The following is a 24,142-nucleotide window of genomic DNA, read 5'->3' as shown; positions in this document are numbered from 1 at the left end:
TCATATTATGCACTGTAGAGGGAGAAATATGCAAATCCCTTCTAATATTTAAACATTTCCATAATTGTCTCACACATTTGAGGATCTGGAGATCCTCTGCCCATTCTTGCTCCTCAATGACTCAGCCTTTTGTGGATGCTGCTTTTGTACCAAACCATGATTACTACAATCACCTGTTGACATTACCTTATTATTTATTTATTTACAACCCCAAATCAGAAAAAGTTGGGACAGCATAGAAAATGCAAATAATAAAAAAACCCACAAAGTTTCTTACATTTACTTTGAGTAAATGTACCCTCTTCTTCCGAAGCCATGCCTTTGTAATGTGTGCAGCATGTGGTTTTGCATCGTCTTGTTGAAAAATGCATGGACGTCCCTGGAAAAGATGACGTCTTGAAGGCAGCATATGTTGCTCTAAGATCTCAATGTACTTTTCTGCATTCATACTGGCATCAAGAAGTGTAAATGACCTTTGCCAAGGACGCTGACACAGCCCCATAGCATGACAGACCCTGGCTTTTGGACTTGTTGCTGATAACAGTCTGGATGGTCCTTTTCGTCTTTGGTCCGGAGCACACGGCATCCATTAAAAAAAAAAAGACCTGGAATGCTGATTCATCTAACCACATTACACGTTTCCACTGTTTGATGGTCCATCCTAGATACCTCCGAGCCCAGAGAAATTGACGCCGCTTCTGGACATGGTTAACATAAATTCTTTTTTGCACAGTAAAGTTTTAAGTGGCATTTGTGCATGTAACTCTGTATTGTTGTGCTTGACAAAGGTTTGCCAAAGTAATCCCTCACCCATGTGGTTATATCAGCTATTGTTGAGTGGAGGTTCTTGATGCAGTGCCGTCTGAGGAATCGAAGATCACGGCCGTTCAGCTTAAGCTTGCGCCCTTGGCCTTTACGCACTAAAATTCCTTGAATCGTTTAATGATATTATGCACTGTAGAGGGAGAAATATGCAAATCCTTTCTGATTTTTAAACATTTCAATAATTTTCTCACACATTTGTTGACAAACTGGAGATCCTCTGATCATCTTTGCTCATCAGAGACTCAGCCTTTCCTGGATGCTGCTTTTGTACCAAACCATGATTACAATCACGTGTTTGGAATCACATCATTATTTAGCTTTTTCACCTCCTTACTAGCTTTAAATTTCCCCTCTCCCAACTTTTTTGGAATGTGTTGCAGGCCTGAAATGCAGGAATGAAGGTATATTAACAAATGAAATGAAGTTGAGCAGATAAAACATGAAATATCTCAGGTTCATCCTGTCTGCAATCAAATAAAGGTCAAAGTAAATGTAAGGAACACTGCATCTTTATTTAATTTGCAATTTTCATACTGTCCCAACTTTTTGACCACTCTTTTGAACTGTACATTGTAACATTTTATTGCCTAATTTTATTTTTTCCTCGCACAATGGATCATGTATTTTATCTGCATCAATGATAGCTGCAGACACCAGCCATTGAGCATTAAAGTCTGCCCTGTTTGTGTTTGAAAGCAGTAATGAGTGTTGATGTAAAGGGTGCTTGGGAGCGTAGCTAGTCGAGACCTGTGTTCTGTCAGGCACTTTTGCTCAAGCGTATGATTCATCGTGTTCTTCACAAAGTTTTATGTGTAATTAATCAGTAAAGCCTTGACGCAGACATGATAAATTTAGGGTCAGAAGTATGTGGACACTCCTTCTAACTACTGAGTTCTGATGTTTCTCTGCCATGATTGCTTTTTCTGTGACAAGGTCTATAAACACTTTGGTGTGAAGAAAGTCCAGTAACTCGCAGCCCTGAATTCAACTCAATCAAACACGTTAGGGATGAACTGGAACATCAACTGTGAGCCTGGCCTTCTCAAATTGTTAAATTGTTATAGGCCTAACTATATACAAAAGTATTGGAACACCCTTTTTAATTTTGGTGAAAATTTTGGTTAATGCTGATTCGTCTGATGTGTTTCAGTCACAGCAATTGCCAACAGGAATAATAAGTCAATTACAACCCCAAATCAGAAAAAGTTGGGACAGCATGAAAGACGCAAATAATAAAAAAAAAACACAGAGTTTCTTACATTTACTTTGACTTTTATTTAATTGCAGACAGGATAAATCTGAGATATTTAGTGTTTTAGTCCCATTCTTCCTGCAAACACGTCTTAAGATGTGCAACAGTACGGGGTCGTAGTTGTCCCATTTTTCATTTCAAAATTCTCCACACATTCTCTATTAGGGACAGGTCAGGACTGCAGGCAGGCCAGTCCAGTACCTGTACCCTCTTCTTCCACAGTCATGCCTTTGTAATGTGTGCAGCATGTGGTTTTGCATTGTCTTGCTGAAAAATGCATGGACGACCCTGGAAGAGATGACGTCTTAAAGGCAGCATATGTTGCTCTAAGATCTCAATGTATTTTTCCGCATTAATGCTGCCATCACAGAAGTGTAAATGACCTTTGCCAAGGGCACTGACACAGCCCCATACCATGACAGACCCTGGCTTTTGGACACATTTCCACTGTGTGATGGTCCATCCTAGATGCCTCCGAGCCCAGAGAAGTCGACGCCGCTTCTGGACATGGTTAACATACGGCTTCTTTTTTGCACAGTAAAGTTTTAATCGGCATTTGTGCATGTAACTCTGTATTGTAGTGCTTGACAAAGGTTTGCCAAAGTAATCCCTTGCTGGATGCTGCTTTTGTACCAAACCATGATTACAATCTGTTGACATCACCATCTACTAGCCCTAAATTGCCCCCGTTCTAACTTTTTCTGGAATGTGTTGCAGGCCTGAAATGCAGGAATGGAGGTTTATTAATAAATGAAATGAAGTTGAGCAGATAAAACGTGAAATATCTTGGGTTTAAACTGTCTGCAATCAAATAAAAGTCAAAGTAAATGTAAGGAACACTGTGTTTTTTTAAATTCTCATCCGTACTGTCCCAACGTTTTCTGATTTGGGGTTGTATATAAATGGACAGCATTAGCTTGGGGAAGGACATTTCCTATTCTAGCATGACTGAGCTCTACAGTATAATGAAATTCCAGCAGCTTGCATAGAGTTCCGACCTCAGCCCCACCCACTGAACAGCTTTGGAATGAACTGGAACATCAATTAAGACTTCCTTGAGCCATCCAAATGCTCTGACTGAATGTGCACAAATTCCCACAGACTTTAAGAGAAGAAAAGATTGCATACAGGTCACTCTATCTGAATACCATTTGGTTCTGAAATGGGACGTCCAACGAGCTCATGATCAGGTGTCCAAATACTTTTGTACATTTGGAGGCTCCTGCTGTATATGTGCCTGACCTTACGAAGACTAGAGGCTGTTCTAGTCTTAACACTACATGGACAAAAGTATTGGGACACCCTTTTTAATTTTGGAATTCTAGCATGACTGAGCTCTATAAACATACTTCAGTTATCTGCACAGAGCTCTGACCCTCAGCCCCAATAGCTTTGGAATGAACTGGAACATCAGTTAAGGCTTCCTTGACCATTAGTGCCTTGACCATTAGGACAAATGCGTTGACGGAATGTGCACAAATTCCCTCAGACTTTAAGAGAAGAAAGGATTGCATACAGGTCACTCTATTTGAATACCATTTGAATGTCCAATGGGATGTCCAACAAGGTCATAATCAGATGTCCAAATACTTTTGTACATTTCAAGGCTCCTGCAGTATAGAAGAGGAAGTTTCATGCTCGTGAACTTTGGAAGCTGCTTTGTTCTCTTCCTTGTATTTGTTTATGTGAAGCACCTTTGTGAAGTAATTATACTGTATAATACTTTGATGTATATCTGTCACTCATGTTGCAAGACTTCCTGCTGGTGCTTGAAACTCGTCTGTGTAGTCTTTATGCAAATCATGCGGTGGCAGGTGTGTTTTTTTTTGGACACGCCTTCTTTGGCTTCTTTGGAACCAAACTTTCAGGTTCCTCGTCTATGAGGCAGTCTGAGTTCAAGTTCAAAAATCTTCCATTAGTCAGGAGGAGTTTGACACATTTACACAGGTGGAAAATTTAGCTCCTCTAGAAATGAGGATTTATTATGTATTGCCAAAACTATTTAGACACTTGGCTGTGTGCTTGCTGGACATCCAATTTCAAAATCAAATGCAAGGTCACTGCAGGTCACCGGAGATCCTTCAAACCACAGCATGTCTTTATGAAGCTTGCAACTGTTGTCACAATTGAGAATGCCCTTAATAGTCATATTGTCATATATACACCAATCAGGCATAACATTATGACCCAACAGTGTGCCCAACAGTGGCTGCATGGCAGAACCTGGAGTCGAACCCACAATCTTCTGATTGATATCCCAAACCTTGTCTGCTTTCCCACCACTTCATCCTAGTCAGGGTCGGGATGGGTCTGATTCATTGCCCGAAAGGCGGGAAACACCCCGGACAGGTTAGGTTGCCAGTCCATCACAGGCCAGACACACACACTCACAGCAATTTCTATTATTATTATTATTATTACTATTATGTACATCGATCAGGCATAACATTATGACCACTTTTCTAATATTGTGTTGGTCCCCCTTTGCTGCCAAAACAGCCCTGACCCATCGAGGCATGGACTCCACTAGACCCCTGAAGGTGTGCTGTGGTATCTGGCACCAAGATGTCAGCAGCAGATTCTTTAACTCCTGTAAGTTGTGAGGTGGGGCCTCCATGGATCAGACTTGTTTGTCCAGCACATCCCACAGATGCTCGATTTGAAGGCCAAGTCAACACCTCAACCTCGTCGTTGTGCTCCTCAAACCAATCCTGAACCATTTTTGCTTTGGAGCAGGGTGCATTATCCTGCTGAAAGAGGCCACAGCCATCAGGGAATACGGTTTCCATGAAAGGGAGTACATGGTCTGCAACAATGCTTAGGTAGGTGGTACGTGTCAAAGTAACATCCACATGGATGGCAGCACCCAAGGTTTTCCATCAGCACATTGCCCAAAGCATCACACTGCCTCCACCGGATCGCCTTCTTCACATAATGCATCCCGGTGCCGTGTGTTCCCCTTGGCCAGGCTGAAGAATTGATTGTGAGGTGCAAATGTTTATGAGTAACACTTCAAGTTGGAAGTGGCAGGGGGCGGGAATGCCAGAAGGATGTGCTTATGATGTAACAATATGATGAACAATAAGTCCTCGGTTGCAACACTCACTACAGAGTCACAAACTGCCCCCAATCATTACAAGAACTATTAATCAAAGTACTGTATTATCAAAATCTGAGAAGTAGGCGCTCAGGTGGCGCAGCGGTAAAACACGTTAGCACACCAGAGCTGGGATTTCGAACACATCGTTTCGAAACTGAGCTCCGCCATCCGGCTGGGCGCCTAAAGCAGGGGTGTCAAACTCATTTTTAAAGAGGGCCACATCTGCATTATGGTGGCCCTCAAAGGGCTGTTTGTAACGTATCCTGCTGTGATTGCAGCCTGCCTTTTAAGTCTTGGACAATTTGTTGTTTTTCTTGGAGGCTAAATTCTGTTTGTTGACAAAATGCCAAATTTACACTGTATATTTATAATGTATATCTACATTTATATTATCCTCCTTTACCACAGACACGGCCTCATAACACAAGAGCTGTAGTAAAGTGTTACATCTAGTACAATCTGAAATTTAACCAAATGTAAAATAGTGCTAACGAGTTAGCATTTTGTGTAAAAATACTAATTGCTACAGTAACGGTAACAACCGTATTTAAGTATGGAATTACGGTAAATTTGTAAGTGAAACGCTGTAACATACTTGCTAAAAGTTTACAAACAACTGAGAATATAAATGTCTACTACTTACACACATTGCTTCTGTATTAGATTGCAAGAGAATTAACATCTATTTATTATTGTTTATGCTACTGACTATGTTACCCGCGTTCTTTTGCTGCTAAAACGTAAAAGTGACATGGCTTCTTAGCGATGGGCAAAGTTGACTACGATGACTACGATGTCTACGATGTCAACGATTGCCGCATAAAGGCGCGAGTGTCCCATTAAATTATAAGTACGTTTCTGTAACGACTCGACCCATCACGACAATCATACGTCTTTTAAGCACTCGCGGTCCACATAAAATGACGTGGCTAGCCGGATTGAGTTTGACACCCCTGGCGTACAGTAACAATGATTGGCTGCTGTTCCTCATAACTGATTCAACTCCGACCTCTGCTCTGAGGCAAGCTGTAGCCTAGGGGATAGGGTACCCCACTAGTAATCTGGTTCAAGGATGCTGGTTCAAGCCCCACCACTGGCAGGTTGCTGCTGTTGGGCCCTTGAGCAAGGCCCTTAACCCTCAATTGCTCAGACTGTATACTGTAACAGTACTGTGTCACTTTGGATAAAAGCGTCTGCTAAATGCCTAAAATGTAAATGCTCTGATTGATGGCGCCTGCGCAATGTGAATGGAAATTTTATATTTTATTAGTTATTTGCATTAAACTCATAAGTTTCTGCTTTCTTAGTTCAATTAGCAGCGGTAGAAGAGACATTTGGAAGGTTCCTGAGGTCTAGAGACATGTTGACCTTGGCATGGGCACCCCCACACAGTTTTGATACTTATGCATTCTTATGGAAATATGCCATGTTCGCTAAGAAGAGTTAGTCTGAAGGGGCAGTAAAGCGGGGTATAAATACTGCAATAGGGCAGACGATATTGCCTTTCTCTTCTGTAATGCTGTGTGAGCATTTGCATTGAGATTGATTATTTGCTTTTATCATTATCCTGGTTGTCTGTGTCAGTCTTTAAGGGTTATTTTGAATTCCCACAACAGCAGAGTCGAGGAATAATGCGTTGATCAGGGTGTGGCTCTCCGTACACAAAGCTAATCCGCATATGAACGTGCCTTATGCAGGTGATAAGATGCAGTCAGTGCTGCACACTTGTCAGTTGTGACACTCCTCAGTCAGCTGTGGAGGGTGGTATCAGTAGAGGGGAAGTGTAATGCAATTAGGGTAACTGGATACGACTAGATTTGGGACAAAATTGGGGGAAGTTGAGAGAAACAGATTTGTATATAAAAAAAAAAAAAAAACACACTGCAACAAAGCTCAGTAAATATCAATTTTATTGACATTTTTAAAAAAAGAAACTAATACAAACCTCTTACTTTATGTACAGAATTTATGATTTAATCCTTTTACACATATTTTAATGTTCGTGCTGCGAACCGTACAGCCAACAGTCCGCAAAGCCACACGTCACAAAAGGACAAATCACACCGTTATTCTATCTAATCCTTACAATGAAAAAACTCAAATCATTTGTAAAATTTTAACATTTCGGCTCTATAAAGGGCGACACAAAATGAGAACAAAACTGAGAGAACATCAAGCCTGGGTCACGCTTCAGCCTAGGTTTAATCTGGTGCTCAGATTAACTAGAACTAAAATTCTTATATAATTACAAATGTCATTTTTTTGTAATATCTGGCAACATATGGTGACGATACGTTGCGCAACCACTGGATTGTTAAGCAAACATATCAAACAAACATAAAAAAACAGTCAGTCTATATTGATAGAATACAGGATAATCACATCTGTAAAAAGTGAAGCATTGAATTCTTTTCCTATCGTCGTACAATGTGAGGTAAATACGTCTGGTATGACAACAGGGTTCAATATAATCAAGAAACACTCATGTTTTATTAAAATGTATTGACTGGTCTTGATCCCCTATTTAAAACAGGACCTTTAAAAGTCTGGCTTATGCTTTCTTAAGCCTAAAGAATCAACTGGACAGATGAGCCCTTGTCATAGGTGAAATGAGGCAGTTTGAGAGTCACTTTACAAAACAGGGATCCAAAATCTAGCAAGCCAGTAAAGCTGTATGAACAGTTGTCGCTGTGTCCGAATCATAGGCCAAATTAAAAACCTCTTATAATATTACAACATAGAACGTAGCCTATAACTATACAGGGTGAGTCAAAAATGTTAACACTTGAATGGGGGGGGCCTTCACGGGGAATAGATCCACTGCTCACACACATTCTTAACTGCTTTTTCAATCAGGGTCGCGGGGGGGTGGGGTGCTGGAGCCTATCCCAGCTTTTCAATGGGCGCAAGGCACACAGTAACACCCTGGACGGGGCGCCAGTCCATCGCAAGGCAGACACACATACACATACACACACACCCATTCACCTATAGAGTACATCAGTGTCTCCAATTAACCATGACTGCATGTTTTTGGACTGTGGGAGAAAACCGCCCCCCCAGATCCATTAGTGTTAACATAATTTTGACTCACCCCTGTGACTCAGTGCCATATAGTGGGGCATAGCTTATTAGCTTACTGTTTTTTAAAAGAGACACGTTTATAAAAATGGGGTTACGGTTCTATATCATCAAGGTATTTTTATTCTCATCAGAGTTCACCCAGGTGGCTACCTGTCAGGCACAATTGGCAATGCCTGCAGCAGACCACTAGTCTGATTTGGCCACTAGTCCACAGGGTGAGAAAAAAATGGACTAGAAAGAGTTAAGAGTTAACCGTGTAAGAACCCTGGTTAGTATACCAATGCGCCTGTACTGAACTGGAGGAACGTTGAGATTGGTGAGTAACTCTCCATGCACGAGACTGGCCTGTAATATGGGCGAATAAGAAGGGGTCGATAGACTGTGTATGAGTCTGAGGGAGCATGTGTCAACAGTGGCTTAAACCAGCGACCTTTACTAGTCCTGTACCTTAACCACTATGCTACAACTGATTGAAGCACCTGCACAGGGGACTATGGTATATCAGGGAAAAAAAGACTCATACAGTGTGACAATTTTGTATCTTAGCCAACATTAATATGGACACTGGTGTTAAACGCTGGTTTGTTATCTGCTGCATAAAGGACACATCTCAAATGCTTCTTCATAAAAGCACCAGATATGCATACCCGTTGAGGACAACATGCATATTCAACTGTTCATTTGGCAGAAGCTCTACAGAACAAGCTTCGGTATCACTGTGCTTACCAGTGGAATCCCTGCATCGTGCTTTTCTTAGTTTGCCCTAGTTAGTTGTCAAAAACACTTCCGAGATGGTATAAACCAGGCTTAGGTTTCTGTTTACGCTTACAATAGCTGGTTATTCAGTAAAGCATTAGTGTGTTAAAAGAATCGTTGCCCGTGTGGATTGTCTGTGCCAGTTTAGTAAGAGGAATCATATCTATGAACAGAAATTTAAACCCTGAGAAAGACGTGGCTAAACTGCAAGGAGTCTAGGGTTAGCACCTTTCCGATTCTAAGCTATCGATGTTTTATGGATCACATGATGTCCACTTTTAAGCCGATTCAAATGAGAGCTGTGCAGGATCCAAAAGGCGAACGATGCAAATGAGAACATCTGGCAGGAACATCGACCAACAGCGACCACGAAGGGGAAAACAATGGCATGTGAAATTTACAGCCAGCAAATGTGGAGTGTGAGGTAAAACAAAAAAACATTTCACAGCCAAATCAGTACAAAATACCCATTTGATGATCATAAAAAGATGGGACATTAATTGCTCAGATTCACAGAGATTCCTGAATAGTTAGCAGTAAGTTGTAGGTACTGCAAACACCCACTTTGCCCATATCCTCTGGAAGCACAAATTCCCTACATACCGACTTGCTTATTACTTTCTTTATGTATATACAGGGGTTGGACAAAATAACTGAAACACCTGTCATTTTAGTGTGGGAGGTTTCATGGCTAAATTGGATCAGTCTGGTGGCCAATCTTCATTAATTGCACATTGCACCAGTAAGAGCAGAGTGTGAAGGTTCAATTAGCAGGGTAAGAGCACAGTTTTGCTCAAAATATTGCAATGCACACAACATTATGGGTGACATACCAGAGTTCAAAAGAGGACAAATTGTTGGTGCACGTCTTGCTGGCGCATCTGTGACCAAGACAGCAAGTCTTTGTGATGTATCAAGAGCCACGGTATCCAGGGTAATGTCAGCATACCACCAAGAAGGACAAACCACATCCAACAGGATTAACTGTGGACGCAAGAGGAAGCTGTCTGAAAGGGATGTTCGGGTGCTAACCCGGATTGTATCCAAAAAACATAAAACCACGGCTGCCCAAATCACGGCAGAATTAAATGTGCACCTCAACTCTCCTGTTTCCACCAGAACTGTCCGTCGGGAGCTCCACAGGGTCAATATACACGGCCGGGCTGCTATAGCCAAACCTTTGGTCACTCGTGCCAATGCCAAACGTCGGTTTCAATGGTGCAAGGAGCGCAAATCTTGGGCTGTGGACAACGTGAAACATGTATTGTTCTCTGATGAGTCCACCTTTACTGTTTTCCCCACATCCGGGAGAGTTACGGTGTGGAGAAGCCCCAAAGAAGCGTACCACCCAGACTGTTGCATGCCCAGAGTGAAGCATGGGGGTGGATCAGTGATGGTTTGGGCTGCCATATTATGGCATTCCCTTGGCCCAATACTTGTGCTAGATGGGCGCGTCACTGCCAAGGACTACCGAACCATTCTGGAGGACCATGTGCATCCAATGGCGGTGCCGTGTATCAGGATGACAATGCACCAATACACACAGCAAGACTGGTGAAAGATTGGTTTGATGAACATGAAAGTGAAGTTGAACATCTCCCATGGCCTGCACAGTCACCAGATCTAAATATTATTGAGCCACTTTGGGGTGTTTTGGAGAAGCGAGTCAGGAAACGTTTTCCTCCACCAGCATCACGTAGTGACCTGGCCACTATCCTGCAAGAAGAATGGCTTAAAATCCCTCTGACCACTGTGCAGGACTTGTATATGTCATTTCCAAGACGAATTGACGCTGTATTGGCCGCAAAAGGAGGCCCTACACCATACTAATAAATTATTGTGGTCTAAAACCAGGTGTTTCAGTTATTTTGTCCAACCCCTGTATATTCTTTATGCATTTTCTCCCTTTTTTGCGTGTCCAATTGCGTCATGCTACCTCTCCACCTATGCCGATATCTGCTCTGATTGAGGAGAACAAACCTAACCAAACGCGCCCTCCGACACCTGGGCAGCATGCCGTATGCATCTCATCACCTACACTTTCGACGAGTGCAGTGCAGCTCAGCGTTGCGTACAGAGACACACACCCTGAGAGCACTCTTTTCTCATCTCTGTGCAGGCGCCATCAATCAGCCAGCGGAGTAAGTCGTAACTGCACCAATCATGAGAGAGAGACCCCATCCGGCTTAGTCCCGCCCATATCTGAACAACAGGCCGATCGTTGTTCATGTGGCCGCTCAGCCTTAGACGGCAGGCAGAGCTGAGATTCGATACGATGTATTGAGGATCCTAGCTCTGGTTCCAGCGTAGGTTTTTACCGCCGCGCCACCTGAGCGGCCTTGCGTATTACTTTCAAGTAAAACCTGACTGACATCTTTCATACTGCAAACAGTAAAACCCAAAGAGTTCCTGGGGAACCAGCGAAATCTTCAGAGAACAAACACATAACGTATAATAAAGCGCAGCAGCGTGCCATGTTGTACCGCCTCCAACACAAATGAACCTTCTCGTTTTCTGGCATTCTTTTGCAACAAAACATAAAAAAAGATCATAAAAACCTCAGTTCTGGCCTAGAGGTACATTGGATGCTTCAACTGCTCAACTCATGACTCTCCTTATAATTCAAGACACAAAACAGAAAGAGAGTGACATCACATAACGACTGGCAAAGGTCACATTGAGACCAAATGAATTCACTGACTTATTTTTAGCTCATAACATCATACAAAATTATTCGATAGGTCTGGTTCTTAAAGCACTTAAAAGTATAGCCCGTAGAAATGCATATGCTAATGCATAATCTAGTGTATACCCTGAAAGGAAGTGTATTTTTTTTATTCACTTGTACACTTAAAAATCCGTTCCAATAAGATAAACTGTAAAAACCAATGTAAAAAGCTAAATTATTAAAAGGCAGTATAAAGAAACCACAGTATTCTCAAACTACCATCATTTTTTTATACATCCTGCAGTGTCATCAAAACACCGAGTATTGTCACCCATTTTTTTAGAAGCGCAAATCCACTTTTAAAAACGTTGCTACGATGTCGTCTTAATCCCTGAGTAGTTAAAGAATCGACTCATGAAACGAGCTTGGGTAGCACAGTGCGCAGCGGTATACTTCCGTTAGAATCCCCGATCATACTGGACCTCAGTTTGTTATTCGTGGGGTTCATTACCGGCGGAACCTTCGAGATGATGCTCGGAAAGGAGGTAGCGTGCTCGTTAGTCCGCTTGGCCACCACGACCTTCTCCACTCCCGGTACAGGCTTGGGCAGGCGCTTGTAGAGCCAGGGGTGTCTCAATGCCATGACCGGCGTCATGCGCGTGCTGGGTTCCCAGTCCAAACATTTCTTCAGAAAGTCAATGAACGTCGGGTCATCGCAGCCCTTCAGAGCGGTCACCCACTCCTTGCTTGCCGGAGGACCTCGCATCTTGCCTCGCCGGGACCGACTCCCGTTCAGCACCAGGGTGCCGTTGCTGAGCGTGGACACTGTGCAGTAACGAGGGTGGCCTTTGGAGTTAATGAAGTTCTTGGCACGCTTGGCCTGGTCCAGAAGCTTTTGAGGAGGCATGCCCAGTAGCTCCATCATACAGGCCAACTGGTCACCCTCATCCTCACCTGGAAATAGCGGGTAGCCCGTTAAGAGCTCGGCCAAAATGCAGCCAAAGCTCCACATGTCTATGGGCATGCCGTAGCGTGATCCTAGGATGACCTCGGGAGCCCGGTAGAATCGGGATTGAATGTAGGTGTAAATGCGCTGGTGGTCGAAGCAGCTGGAGCCGAAGTCGATGACCTTGATGCCGCTCCGCCCCTGCTGTTTGAGTAAAATGTTCTCCGGTTTCAGGTCACAGTGGATGATCTTCTGGCGATGCAGAGCCTCCAGACATTGCAGGATAGAATGGGCGAACTTGCGCACCAAGGGCAGGCTGAAGCCCTGAAACTTATTGCGCTTGATGAGCTCGTAGAGATTTATGTTCAGCAGCTCGAACGTCATGCAGATGTGATTGCGGAAGGTGAAGTTCTCGAGCATATGGACGACGTTCAGGCTACCCGTTTTGTCCTGTTTCTTCAGGTGCTCGAGGATCCGGATCTCCTCCGCTGCTTGCCGGTGGAAGCGTTTCTCGTTGCGCACCATTTTTAGAGCGAGATGCTGGTGCAGCTTATGGTCGTAGACTTTTGCCACCTGGCCGAAACTCCCCTTACCGATGACTTTTAGGAACTCGTAGCGATAGCCGATGTGGTCGTGAGGCACGTGGACGTACCCACTCTGGTCATCATCATAACCAGAGTTGTTAGATCCTCCAGGAACTGCTTGTCTTTTCTTGGAATTTGGTCCCACGAAGTAGATTTCAGAATAACCGAGAATCTCTTGTTGTTCTAACGATGTCAGTTGTTGTCTGTACTGCTTCAGTGCCTGCTCGGGGGTGAGGTGCTCCCCAGGCTTTGTTGGCTTTAGGGAGCTTTCAGTCGACCTGGCTGAACTGTTGCTCTCAACGCTCCGATCTTTGGAGAGAACAGATTGGGGCTTGGCAGGAGGTTGGCTAATGCTATTGTGGTGGCTCACTCCATTGGTCTTACGAGTATACGAGTCCTCGTACAAGTACTTTACTTTCATTTGTCCTCCTCGAACCCCGAAGTGATCCCTCATCGTTGCCTTGTTCACACCCTTTAGAAAAAAGAAAGAATGAAGAATTATGACAACACCTATTATTGGGTTTAGAGGATCACAAGGGCTGATCAGGAGCACTTTCAAAAAATCTTGGAAGGAAAGAACTTATGCGACAGAAGGTATATATTTTTGTTTATGCATTTTCTTCCCTTTAGCGCGTCCAACTGCGTCATGCTTCCTCTCCACCAATGCCGATCCCCGCTCTGATTGAGGAGAACGAAGCTAACCCACGCCCCCACTTTTTGACGAGTGCAGCACAGCTCAGCGTTGTGTACGGTGAGGACACACCCTGAGAGCACTCTTTTCTTATCTCTGTGCAGGCACGACTCGTTGCCCAAATTGCTGTTCACACTAGGGATGCATCGATACCATTTTTTCCCAACCGAGTACGAGTACAAGTACATGTATTTTTGTACTTGCCGATACCGATACCTATTTAGAATACCGTTTTTTTTTTAAACAAAAACACACGTGAGAAGTGACGAGAAGTGTAATAATACTGTGTCCAAAAATGCACGTCAACAAGTAGCGAGTGATCAAAGTGTTTGTGCGCTGACGTGATGAAATCAAGGAGGAAAAATAAATGAATCTGAGTGGATTTGGCAACACGAATAGCATGGATTGTTCTGTTGTGAGTTGGAGGTTAATAAATATTTTTGCAATGTTGGTGTTTTGTTGTTATGTTTTGTAGAGAACGATCAGGTCGGAAATACTGTAAAACGTGTGTGTGCCGGTGTATTCTGATAAAACTATATTAATTAAGCCCCTGTCCCACCGGTTTACACTAATCTCCTGCGTTGCCCCTCACACCGTATCCTGCGTTCTCCTTGGCTGTTCGACATGTCACTCACTGCCAGTTGCACATCTCAGATCAGATATCTGACGTGCTAGATGAGCGCTCGGCGAGCCGGTCGGATCGAGTTGTTGGATAGTTTTGATCGCCGAGCGAACGCCGAGTTGCTCCCGAGCCGGCAAATGTAGCGCCGGTCAGTCACCGAGCGAAAATCAGGGCAAAAAATCGTGTAGTGTGAACCAGGCATAACGCAGCAACGTGCACTAGGCACACGGTATCGGATGTTTAGTATCGGAGCCTCGTTTGCGAGTACGAGTTAATGAGCGCGGTATCGGGCCGATACCCGATACCAGTATCGGTACTCATGCATCTCTAGTTCACACCTTAGTACAATTTTATATATAAAATGTAGGGCTGTCACGATCAAACAACCAAATTAATCGTGATTAATCGACTGCGAATATAATTAATTTTAAGTTATGCACAATTTTATTGCAAGAAAATGTTTTTCAATACAAAAATAAGGCAAAACAAGGCAAGCTTATTTGTGTAGCACAGTGGCAATTCAAAGTGCTTTACTTAAGGAAAAATTAAAAGCATTAAAACAGCAAATGCCTATACAGAGATGTTAACAGCTACCCATCTTTCAGCCCGTTATTTAAAATGACAAGTCTGTTCACATTATCTGGCAAAAGTGAGGATCTTTTTCTGTTTGTAACCCTGCCACTGAAAACAGGCGCTCAGGGTACTACAATCAACCATTTCTAGATGCAACACGTATAACGTCATGTAGACCCACATCATTAACTACGTTAAAGCGTCTACAGTCCATTGTGATTCATTTAACACCAGTGTTTGTAATGTTCCCATGACGTATACAGTCCATGGGCTTTCCATCCAAATTCCTCTGAAATAAAGTTGTCTGAGTCCATTTAGCCTGTAATGCGTATCCGTGCGCACAGATTTGGCCGAAGATGATATTAAATCGGCAATCAATAACTAATTGTCTAGTGATGATTTCTCACGCTTTTTGAAAACAAAGAATATTATTTAAAAACATGCTACATTCGCAATATGTAGCAGCAGCAGCTCGAGCAATTTGTAACTCACGACTGCAAACTGGAAAGAGACCCATGCTATTGTTATACAGTATAAACACAATAATGCCAATAAAAATAGTTTTTTTTAATCATGATTAAAATTTTAACACGTTAATCACGTTAATTAACGACAGCCCTAATAAAATGCATTCATTTATATTTTAAAATTATAAGATTTTTTATTCGTTTCTTAAGGTTACACCCCCAGACACCTTCAGGCAATTCAATACCCCAAAAAACAATAGGTCGTCATCATGGACTGTGGCTGTTTGGTTGCCATGGTTTACCTGATGTCAAGCAAAAAAACCAAAAAACCAAAAAAAAAAAACAGTCAGGCAGTATAGTGTTTTGCAAATCAGACTCCTTTTAACTCCGTTTTTAAAACAAATCATACATGTTCCCACTTACAATAAAAACCCTGGATAAAAATCACTCATCTATAAATTTCACCCCTGTGTAGTCCATGACTGTCTGTGCACATAACATGACAAAAAAACTGTTTCTTGTTTGTGATCGCTGCCGTCTATTTGCGGAACTTTGAAACCACAACAATGAGTTTCTCTTCCAGCTCATCTCTAGCAGGAACTATAATATAGAAACCAAAAGCAGATCATACCACTTCAGAATGGCGGAGATAAAGTGTGTACTGCTCTGCTTAGGGTTCAATTCCTATCAGTAATCGTCACGTTGCTTGGTTCCTAATAAAGCAATAAGCCACGAGAAGCCGTGAATTACTGTGATTTTAGCACGGGGATGACGTTTTTGGCACGACGCGAAGCGGAGTGCCTAAAACTTCTTTCCCCGTGCTAAAATCATAACAGTAATGCACGGTCTCGAGTGGCTTATTGCTTTTAAAAAACGGCGGTCAACATAAAATATAATAAATACAACAATGTTTAATTCATAAATGTATTTATTGTGTATAAACTTACAATAAAGCATTCTTCCGCGACGCAAAATAGTTCAATTAACAGTGTTGCTAGGCAACATGAGGGCGAAAATAACATTAACTTTTTCTATTCAGTGGCGTATTAATATGGAATAATGTGAGGTGGTCATAGGTGTGCGTTTATCGGGGATTTTACAACGGCTTCGAACGCGGCTCAGAAAATCAGATTTTAGGACCGGAACTATCCGTTTTATAATTTGCATTTTAAGTTTAACTTAGCTGAACTTTTTTGCATTGCTGACTCTGCCCACTTTGCATCACCAACATTCTCCCCACTTCTCGCTGCTCTAATTAAAAAGGAATGACAGCCGGTGGATCGGTCACGTCGCATTGTCGCCATTCTGAACGTAGGGTCTGAACAGTAATTCAAATAAACAGTAATGACCAGACCATGTGATATTAAATATCAGAAAGTTCAATTCTGACAAGTTAAGATCCAAAATAAAATGCATCGTCATGCTTCTTGGTTTGAAACCTTCAATTGTAGACAAAGTGTTAAATAAGGCAACTTTTATATTTCTGCCATTGCAAACCTTTCTTTGTACATTCATATTCAGATCAGGTGTCTGGGGCTGTAACCTCAAGAAACCAACAATCAATCCTAAAATTTTAAAATATAAACAATATAAACACATACACCGATCAGCCATGACATTAAAACCACCTCCTTGTTTCTACACTCACTGTCCATTTTATCAGCTCCATTTATCTTACCATATACAAGCACTTTGTAGTTCTACAATTACTGACTGTAGTCCATCTGTTTCTCTGCATGCTTTGTTGGCCACCTTTCATGCTGTTCTTCAATGGTCAGGACTCTCCCAGGACCACCACAGAGCAGGTATTATTTAGGTGGTGGATCATTTTCAGAACTGCAGTGACACTGACATGGTGGTGGTGTGTTAGTGTGTGTTGTGCTGGTATGAGTGGATCAGACACAGCAATGCTGGTGGAGTTTTTAAACACCTCACTGCTGTGCCTTATCCATTCATACCAGCACAACACACCACCACCATGTCAGTGTCACTGCAGTGCTGAGAATGATCAACCACCTAAATAATACCTGCTCTGTAGTGGTTCTGGGAAAGTCCTGACCATTAAAGAACAGCATGAAAGGGGGCTAACAAAGCATGCAGAGTAACAGATGGACTACAGTCAGTAATTGTAGAACTACAAAGTGCTTCTATATGGTAAGTGGAGCTGATAAAATGGACAGTAAGTGTAGAAACAAGGAGGTGGTTATAATGTTGTGGCTGATCAGTGTACAGTATACACAATTACTTATGGCATAATAGCAGCTCAAATTCTTGATTTATTTACATTTCTACAAGTGTCTGGTGCTACAAACATGATGCGACCCTTCGATTACTAGTCCAGTACCTTAACCACTAGGCTACAACTGCCTTTTTTAAAATCAAACCTTTACTTTGTATTCAAGTGCCTCAAGGGCTTTGTACTGTGTACACGATACCAAACAATTTCAGTCTATATTTATCCATTTTTATTTACTTAAATAACGTTGCACCCAGCAAATAAACTCTGTACTCTGCTGAACTATAATCCAGATAAAGCACTTCTTGGGAAAAACAAATGACGGAACAGTTTTTAAATACATGCTATCAGTGATAGGTAGTTTTTATTGGAGGAAGTTTTCTTCTATAGAAATCTATGAATGTAAGACAAACATTTACAGTTGATGTCAAAGGTTTACATACATACACTGCTCAATCAACTGAGCTTTACACCCTCATGGACTTCAAGGCAGCCATGCAGCATGGAAAACCCCTACTTCTGCTATTTATCAATGTGGTCAGCACAAACACTTTAGTCTACTGTAGTGTTCTGATTATGTCTTATGTGGCAGCCGTTTAGTCCATGGCAGCTATTATACACATAGAAAAGTCAACAACTGTGAAGAATTAGGAAGCCGTGCCACAAGTTAAATGACATTATTTAGCTTTCTACACAATTTAATTCATCTTAAGCCTGTATGTATATTTTTGCCCCAGCATATTATGAGAAAACCCACAATACACTTTCAACAAAGAAGTGAATTCCAATCATTCTGCCAGAGCCAGAGTTCTATTGTGTATGTACTAATCTAACTAGGTTGTAAAACTTACACTAAGCATGTACACTGATCAGCCATGACATTAAAACCACCTCCTTGTTTCTACACTCACTGTCCATTCACTTACCATATAGAAGCGCTTTGTAGTTCTACAATTACTGACTGTAGTCCATCTGTTTCTCTGCATGCTACAGTCTAGGTATTACTACAGAGCAGGTATTATTTGGGTGGTGGATCATTCTCAGCACTGCGGTGACACTGACATGGTGGTGGTGTGTTAGTGTGTGTTGTGCTGGTATGAGTGGATTAGACACAGCAGAGCTGCTGGAGTTTTTAAACACCGTGTCCACTCACTGTCCACTCTATTAGACACTCCTACCTAGTTGGTCCACCTTGTAGATGTAAAGTCAGAGACGATCGCTCATCTATTGCTGCTGTTTGAGTTGGTCATCTTCTAGACCTTCATCAGTGGTCACAGGACGCTGCCTACGGGGCGCTGTTGGCTGGATATATTTTTGGTTGGTGGACTATTCTCAGTCCAGTAGGGAGAGTGAGGTGTTCCATCAGCGCTGCTGTGTCTGATCCACTCATACCAGCACAACACACACTAACACACCACCACCATGTCAGTGTCACTGCAGTGCTGAGAATGACCCACCACCCAAATAATACCTGCTCTGTAGTGGTCCTGGGAGAGTCCTGACCATTATAGAACAGCATGAAAGGGGGCTAACAAAGCATGCAGAGAAATAGATAGACTACAGTCAGTAACTGTAGAACTACAAAGTGCTTCATATGGTAAGTGAAGCCGATGAAATGGACAATGTGTGTAAAAACAAGGAGGTGGTTTTAATGTTATGGCTGATCGGTGTATATAACGGTCAGTTAAAACTTTCAGTTGGAGGATGTTCTACTCACTAAAAAGGAAATGAACACATACCGTGGGTTTAAGCAGTGGGGGCAGTCCGGGGGGGCTGTGCTCATTTGGGTTAACTTCCTCGTTCACGATGTGGTCTGTGCGCATGTAAGAGTCGTACAGACCGTCCCCATGTCGAGCTGTGAAGCATAAACGCACATCGCCACATCAGGTTAGCACGCTCAAGAACACAAAAGCTGTATTTAAATACACATAAATAATAAAGCACAACTATGAGGCATGAGTTTTGCTGCAGCATTACGCAAACGTTTGCTGGGAATACGCAGCCCAAGAGACAAGATAAAACTGCCCTGGGGGAAATGTAACCAAAACAGGCGCAGCAGAAAACAGGCTTCCTTTACAACCTAGTCGCTGGAGATTGCAACAAAGCAGTTGACAATGTATTGGGACTCACTGGGAGTTGGTTCTTTTATGCTACTTAAATCCTTTTAATTGCATGTTGCTTAAACACTGGGTATAATCTAGACTGCATTAGTATCTAAATTGGAAGCGTCACAAACAACTTCTGTATAAAGCCACAGCAATAAAGAGTCCAGGTTTCTTATTTTAATCCTTGCACTATTAGGGTAGATTTAGCTTTTAGATTGAACAAGGTTATTATTTTGATTATAACTGAAGATTAGTAATGCTTAATATGCTGTTTAAGTAGTAGCTGAATTGGTGGCATTACAACTAAATACAATCAATTAAAAGGTTCTAAAAGAGCTACTTTGATGCTCCTATAAAAGCCACCTATACGACCACATAAATGATGCCATTTTTTTTTGTTAATATACACCGACCAGGCATGACATTATGACCACCTTCCTAATATTGTGTTGGTCCCCATTTGCTGCCAAAAAAGCCCTGCAACTGCGATGCACTGTGTATTCTGACACCTTTCTATCAGGACCAGCATTAACCAGCAATTTGTTGGATCAAACCACACGAGCCACGTGCATCAATGAGCCTTGGCCGCCCATGACCCTGTCGCCAGTTTACCACTGTTCCTTCCTTGGACAACTTTTGATACATACTGACCACTGCAGACCGGGAACACCCCACAAGAGCTGCTGTTTTGGAGATGCTCTGACCCTGTCGTCTAGCCATCACAATTTGGCCCTTGTCAAACTCGCTCAAATCCTTACGCTCGCCCATTTTTCCTGCTTCTAACATACGGATAAAATGTTCACTTGCTGTGTAATATATCCCACCCACTAACAGGTGCCGCGATGAAGAGATAATCAGTGTTATTCACTTTACCTGTCAGTGGTCATAATGTTATGCCTGGTCTGTGTATATTTATATATTGCATATCTAACAACCACCTCAAGCTCAATCTGGAATACAGGCATTTCATTATGTCCTCTTTAAAGATGTAACAAATAACCAGCATACAAAGTCATGGTTCAATTAATGCTTTTGGTTGAAAAAGACTGCTGGTGGATTGGTCTATCAAGCTAAACCACCACAGCTGAGATCTTAAGCAAAAATGTTTTGGATATTTTGCATTATGTCCCAGTATAAAGGCAACAACTACAACAATGTTGTAAGAAAGAGCTTTAATATACCCGCTGGATCTCTATTCTTTAATATATTTACTTAGCACTTTTAGTAAATAAACAGTTCGCTGAAAGTGATATCTATCTATCTATCCATCCATCCATCCATCCATCCATCCATCTATCCATCCATCTATCTATCAATCTATCTATCAATCTATCTATCCATCTATCTATCCATCCATCTATCCATCCATCTATCTATCCATCTATCTATCCATCTATCCATCTATCCAGTTAGCGCTTGTAGTAAATAAACAGTTCGCTGAAAGTGATCTATCTATCCATCCATCCATCCATCCATCCATCTATCTATTTATTCAGTTAGCGCTTGTAGTAAACAAACAGTTCGCTACTGACTTTCTTTAAAATTCACATGTTGATCTAGTCCTGCCCAGTGTTTGTTCATCTAACTGATCAACATTACTTCCATGCTCACTACCTTAAGCTGTTTTTAAGCCACAAAGTAAATAGCCTTGTTGATACGAAACTATTTTTTTTCTATGGGACGCCACATGCTTGTGTGTTAACAGTCAGTTTGTTAACGGTTAAAAGAAAACAGCAAATTTGCGTTTCGAGTCCTTTAATCCAGCCACTAAATTATTCAAATTATTTCACCTTCATCAGTTTTCCAGTGAAGAGCATTTCCACTAATATATGAAGACTTCGCTTTTGTTTACTCAATCAGAATGCTATTTCCTTTCATTTCATTTTATTTCTATGGTTAGAAAATCTTTCTGTATAATCTAACATATGAGAACAAAGTATTTTATTGGCATGGTGTCATACAGTATAACATGTAATAACTGTTCCATTGCACTGAAATGCCACAATCTATAATTGGCTTAAGTGGCTGTCACAGGGACTGTTGCTTGGGGTAACCAGCTGGTCAGAAATTACCTGGTCTAGACACAAAACCTAATTTGTATCATGAGACTGGGATTGTGATTTGGTCACTCTAAACTGCACAAGACTGTTAAAACCACCTCCTTGTTTCTACACTCACTGTCCATTTGATCAGCTCCACTTTCCATATAGAAGCACTTTTTAGTTCTACAATTACTGACTGTAGTCCATCTGTTTCTCTACATATCTTTTTAGCCTGCTTTCACCCTGTTCTTCAATGGTCAGGACTTCCACAGGACCACCACAGAGCAGATATTATTTGGGTAGTGGATCATTCTCAGCACTGCAGTGACAATGACATGGTGGTGGTGTGTTGTGCTGGTATGAGTGGATCGGAGTTTTTAAATACCGTGTCCACTCATTGTCCACTCTATTAGACACTCCTTCCTAGTTGGTCCACCTTGTAGATGTAAAGTCAGAGACGATCGCTCGTCTATTGCTGCTGTTTGAGTTGGTCATCTTCTAGACCTTCATCAGTGGTCACAGGACACTGCCCACGGGGCGCTGTTGGTTGGATATTTTTGGTTGGTGGACTATTCTCAGTCCAGCAGTGACAGTGAAGTGTTTAAAAACTCCAGCAGCATTGCTGTGTCTTATCCACTCATACCAGCACAATACACACTAACACACCACCACCATGTCAGTGTCACTGCAGTGCTGAGAATGATCCACCACCTGAATAATACCTGATCTGTGGTGGTCCTGACCATTGAAGAACAGCATGAAAGGGGGCTAACAAAGCATGTAGAGAAACAGATGGACTACAGCCAGTAATTAGAAACAAGGAGATGGTTTTAATGTTATGGCTGATCGGTGTAAATAGATGGTGCAAATATTTAGTGCTACAACAGATTAGAGAACAATTAATTGAGAACACACGAGTGACACTTAGATTGAATTAAGGACAGGGCGATCAGTATCAGTTTGCAGAGTTTAATAACTAGAAACAGTTTGAGATAGGTAGCTGAAACTGATACAACACGGATAACGTTTCTCCTGGTAATGTAGCGCATCAAATACAAATGTAAAATTACCTGCAGTGACTGGACCATCTGGTTTTCTGCTCAGGATCATCATGCTGAACGATCACCATGAAATGCTTCGTGTTCTGAGTTTCCTGCGTTTCCAAAACAATCCTTATTTTAAAGTTACTGATTGTACCTGGATCAGTCAAACCTGCCTCACAGATCGCATGTCCACGAACCCCTTAGCCAGAAGTAGATCACTCAGTAGATCTGATGCACAGATGGTCCATGATCCCGAACTTTTTTCCACTGTTTACGGTGTATGCAGATTTCACACTATTAGGGGTGTCGCGCTAGCTCAAAGCTAACACGCTACCAAGCTAAATGTCTCGAAATTGAGCCCACCTAGGCTAGGAGTCAGCCCAAACAAACCCAGTTGACTCTTGATTCAGGTTAACTGGGTCGAAAATTCTGGAACAAATACAACAGTGCGTCTGGGTCAGCTGGGCACAGAACAAAAACAAACGTCCACTTCGAATGCACCACTCCCAAACAGAGTCCGCCAGCACACGGGTCCACCACGCTCGCTCTTCGGCCCTTTAACCGTCACAGTAAAAAGTCTTTCGGTCGAAAGCACCATCCCAAACACGGAAAATGGCCCAAAGTGTGCAAAATAATCGCTTGTCTGTTACTGGACCTTTGTTGTGTTGGTTAGCTCCGTGGCTAGCTAACGCAAAACCAAACATATATTCGTTTCTCCTGCTCAGAAAGCACTTCTCGTTTTTTTTTTTTTTTTTTTTTTTTTTTATCTCTACATTGTCAAAACTTAGTTCCACAGACGAAACAGAACCCGTTTGACGCCTGAAATAACTATTTAAAAAAAATAATAATAAGTGCCTTCAGAACTCTTCAGTATGCTGTATTTGCATGCAAAGTGAAATCACAAGTGCACTTTAGCTTGTTGCTAAGAGGCTCTTCTGTTGGGAAAGCATCACCACCAGACAAAGTGAAGGGAAGTCCTGGGGCGGGGCGTACAGTAAAAGGGGCGTGGTCTAGTCACCGCCATTTTGGCTCAAGTCCAGGAGGACAATTTCATTTAATTAGCATATGTACCTTAACTACAAACCGTCTTTTTGTGTTAATTAAATACAATATTAACGTATTTATTGATATTCAACAACCATTTTATT

The 24,142-nt window shown here is 42.1% G+C and overlaps 1 protein-coding gene across 1 annotated transcript; it reads right to left on the bottom strand.

Moving 5' to 3' along the window:
- Window positions 1–11,871: 11,871 nt before the first annotated feature.
- Window positions 11,872–23,804, bottom strand: dyrk3 (dual specificity tyrosine phosphorylation regulated kinase 3). Its single transcript, XM_062986543.1, has 3 exons — window positions 23,022–23,804; window positions 19,544–19,659; window positions 11,872–13,687 (listed from the first exon to the last, which is right to left on the bottom strand). Exons 1-3 carry the CDS (start codon window positions 23,062–23,064, stop codon window positions 12,098–12,100), a joined length of 1,749 nt encoding a protein of 582 aa, XP_062842613.1. The 5' UTR covers window positions 23,065–23,804; the 3' UTR covers window positions 11,872–12,097.
- Between the last annotated feature and the right edge of the window lie 338 nt (window positions 23,805–24,142).

Source organism: Trichomycterus rosablanca, chromosome 24 (genome assembly GCF_030014385.1).
Source record: "Trichomycterus rosablanca isolate fTriRos1 chromosome 24, fTriRos1.hap1, whole genome shotgun sequence".
Classification (NCBI taxonomy): domain Eukaryota; kingdom Metazoa; phylum Chordata; class Actinopteri; order Siluriformes; family Trichomycteridae; genus Trichomycterus; species Trichomycterus rosablanca.
The sequence above is the reverse complement of the archived record's forward strand: the minus strand, read 5'-3'. Positions and strand labels throughout refer to the sequence as shown.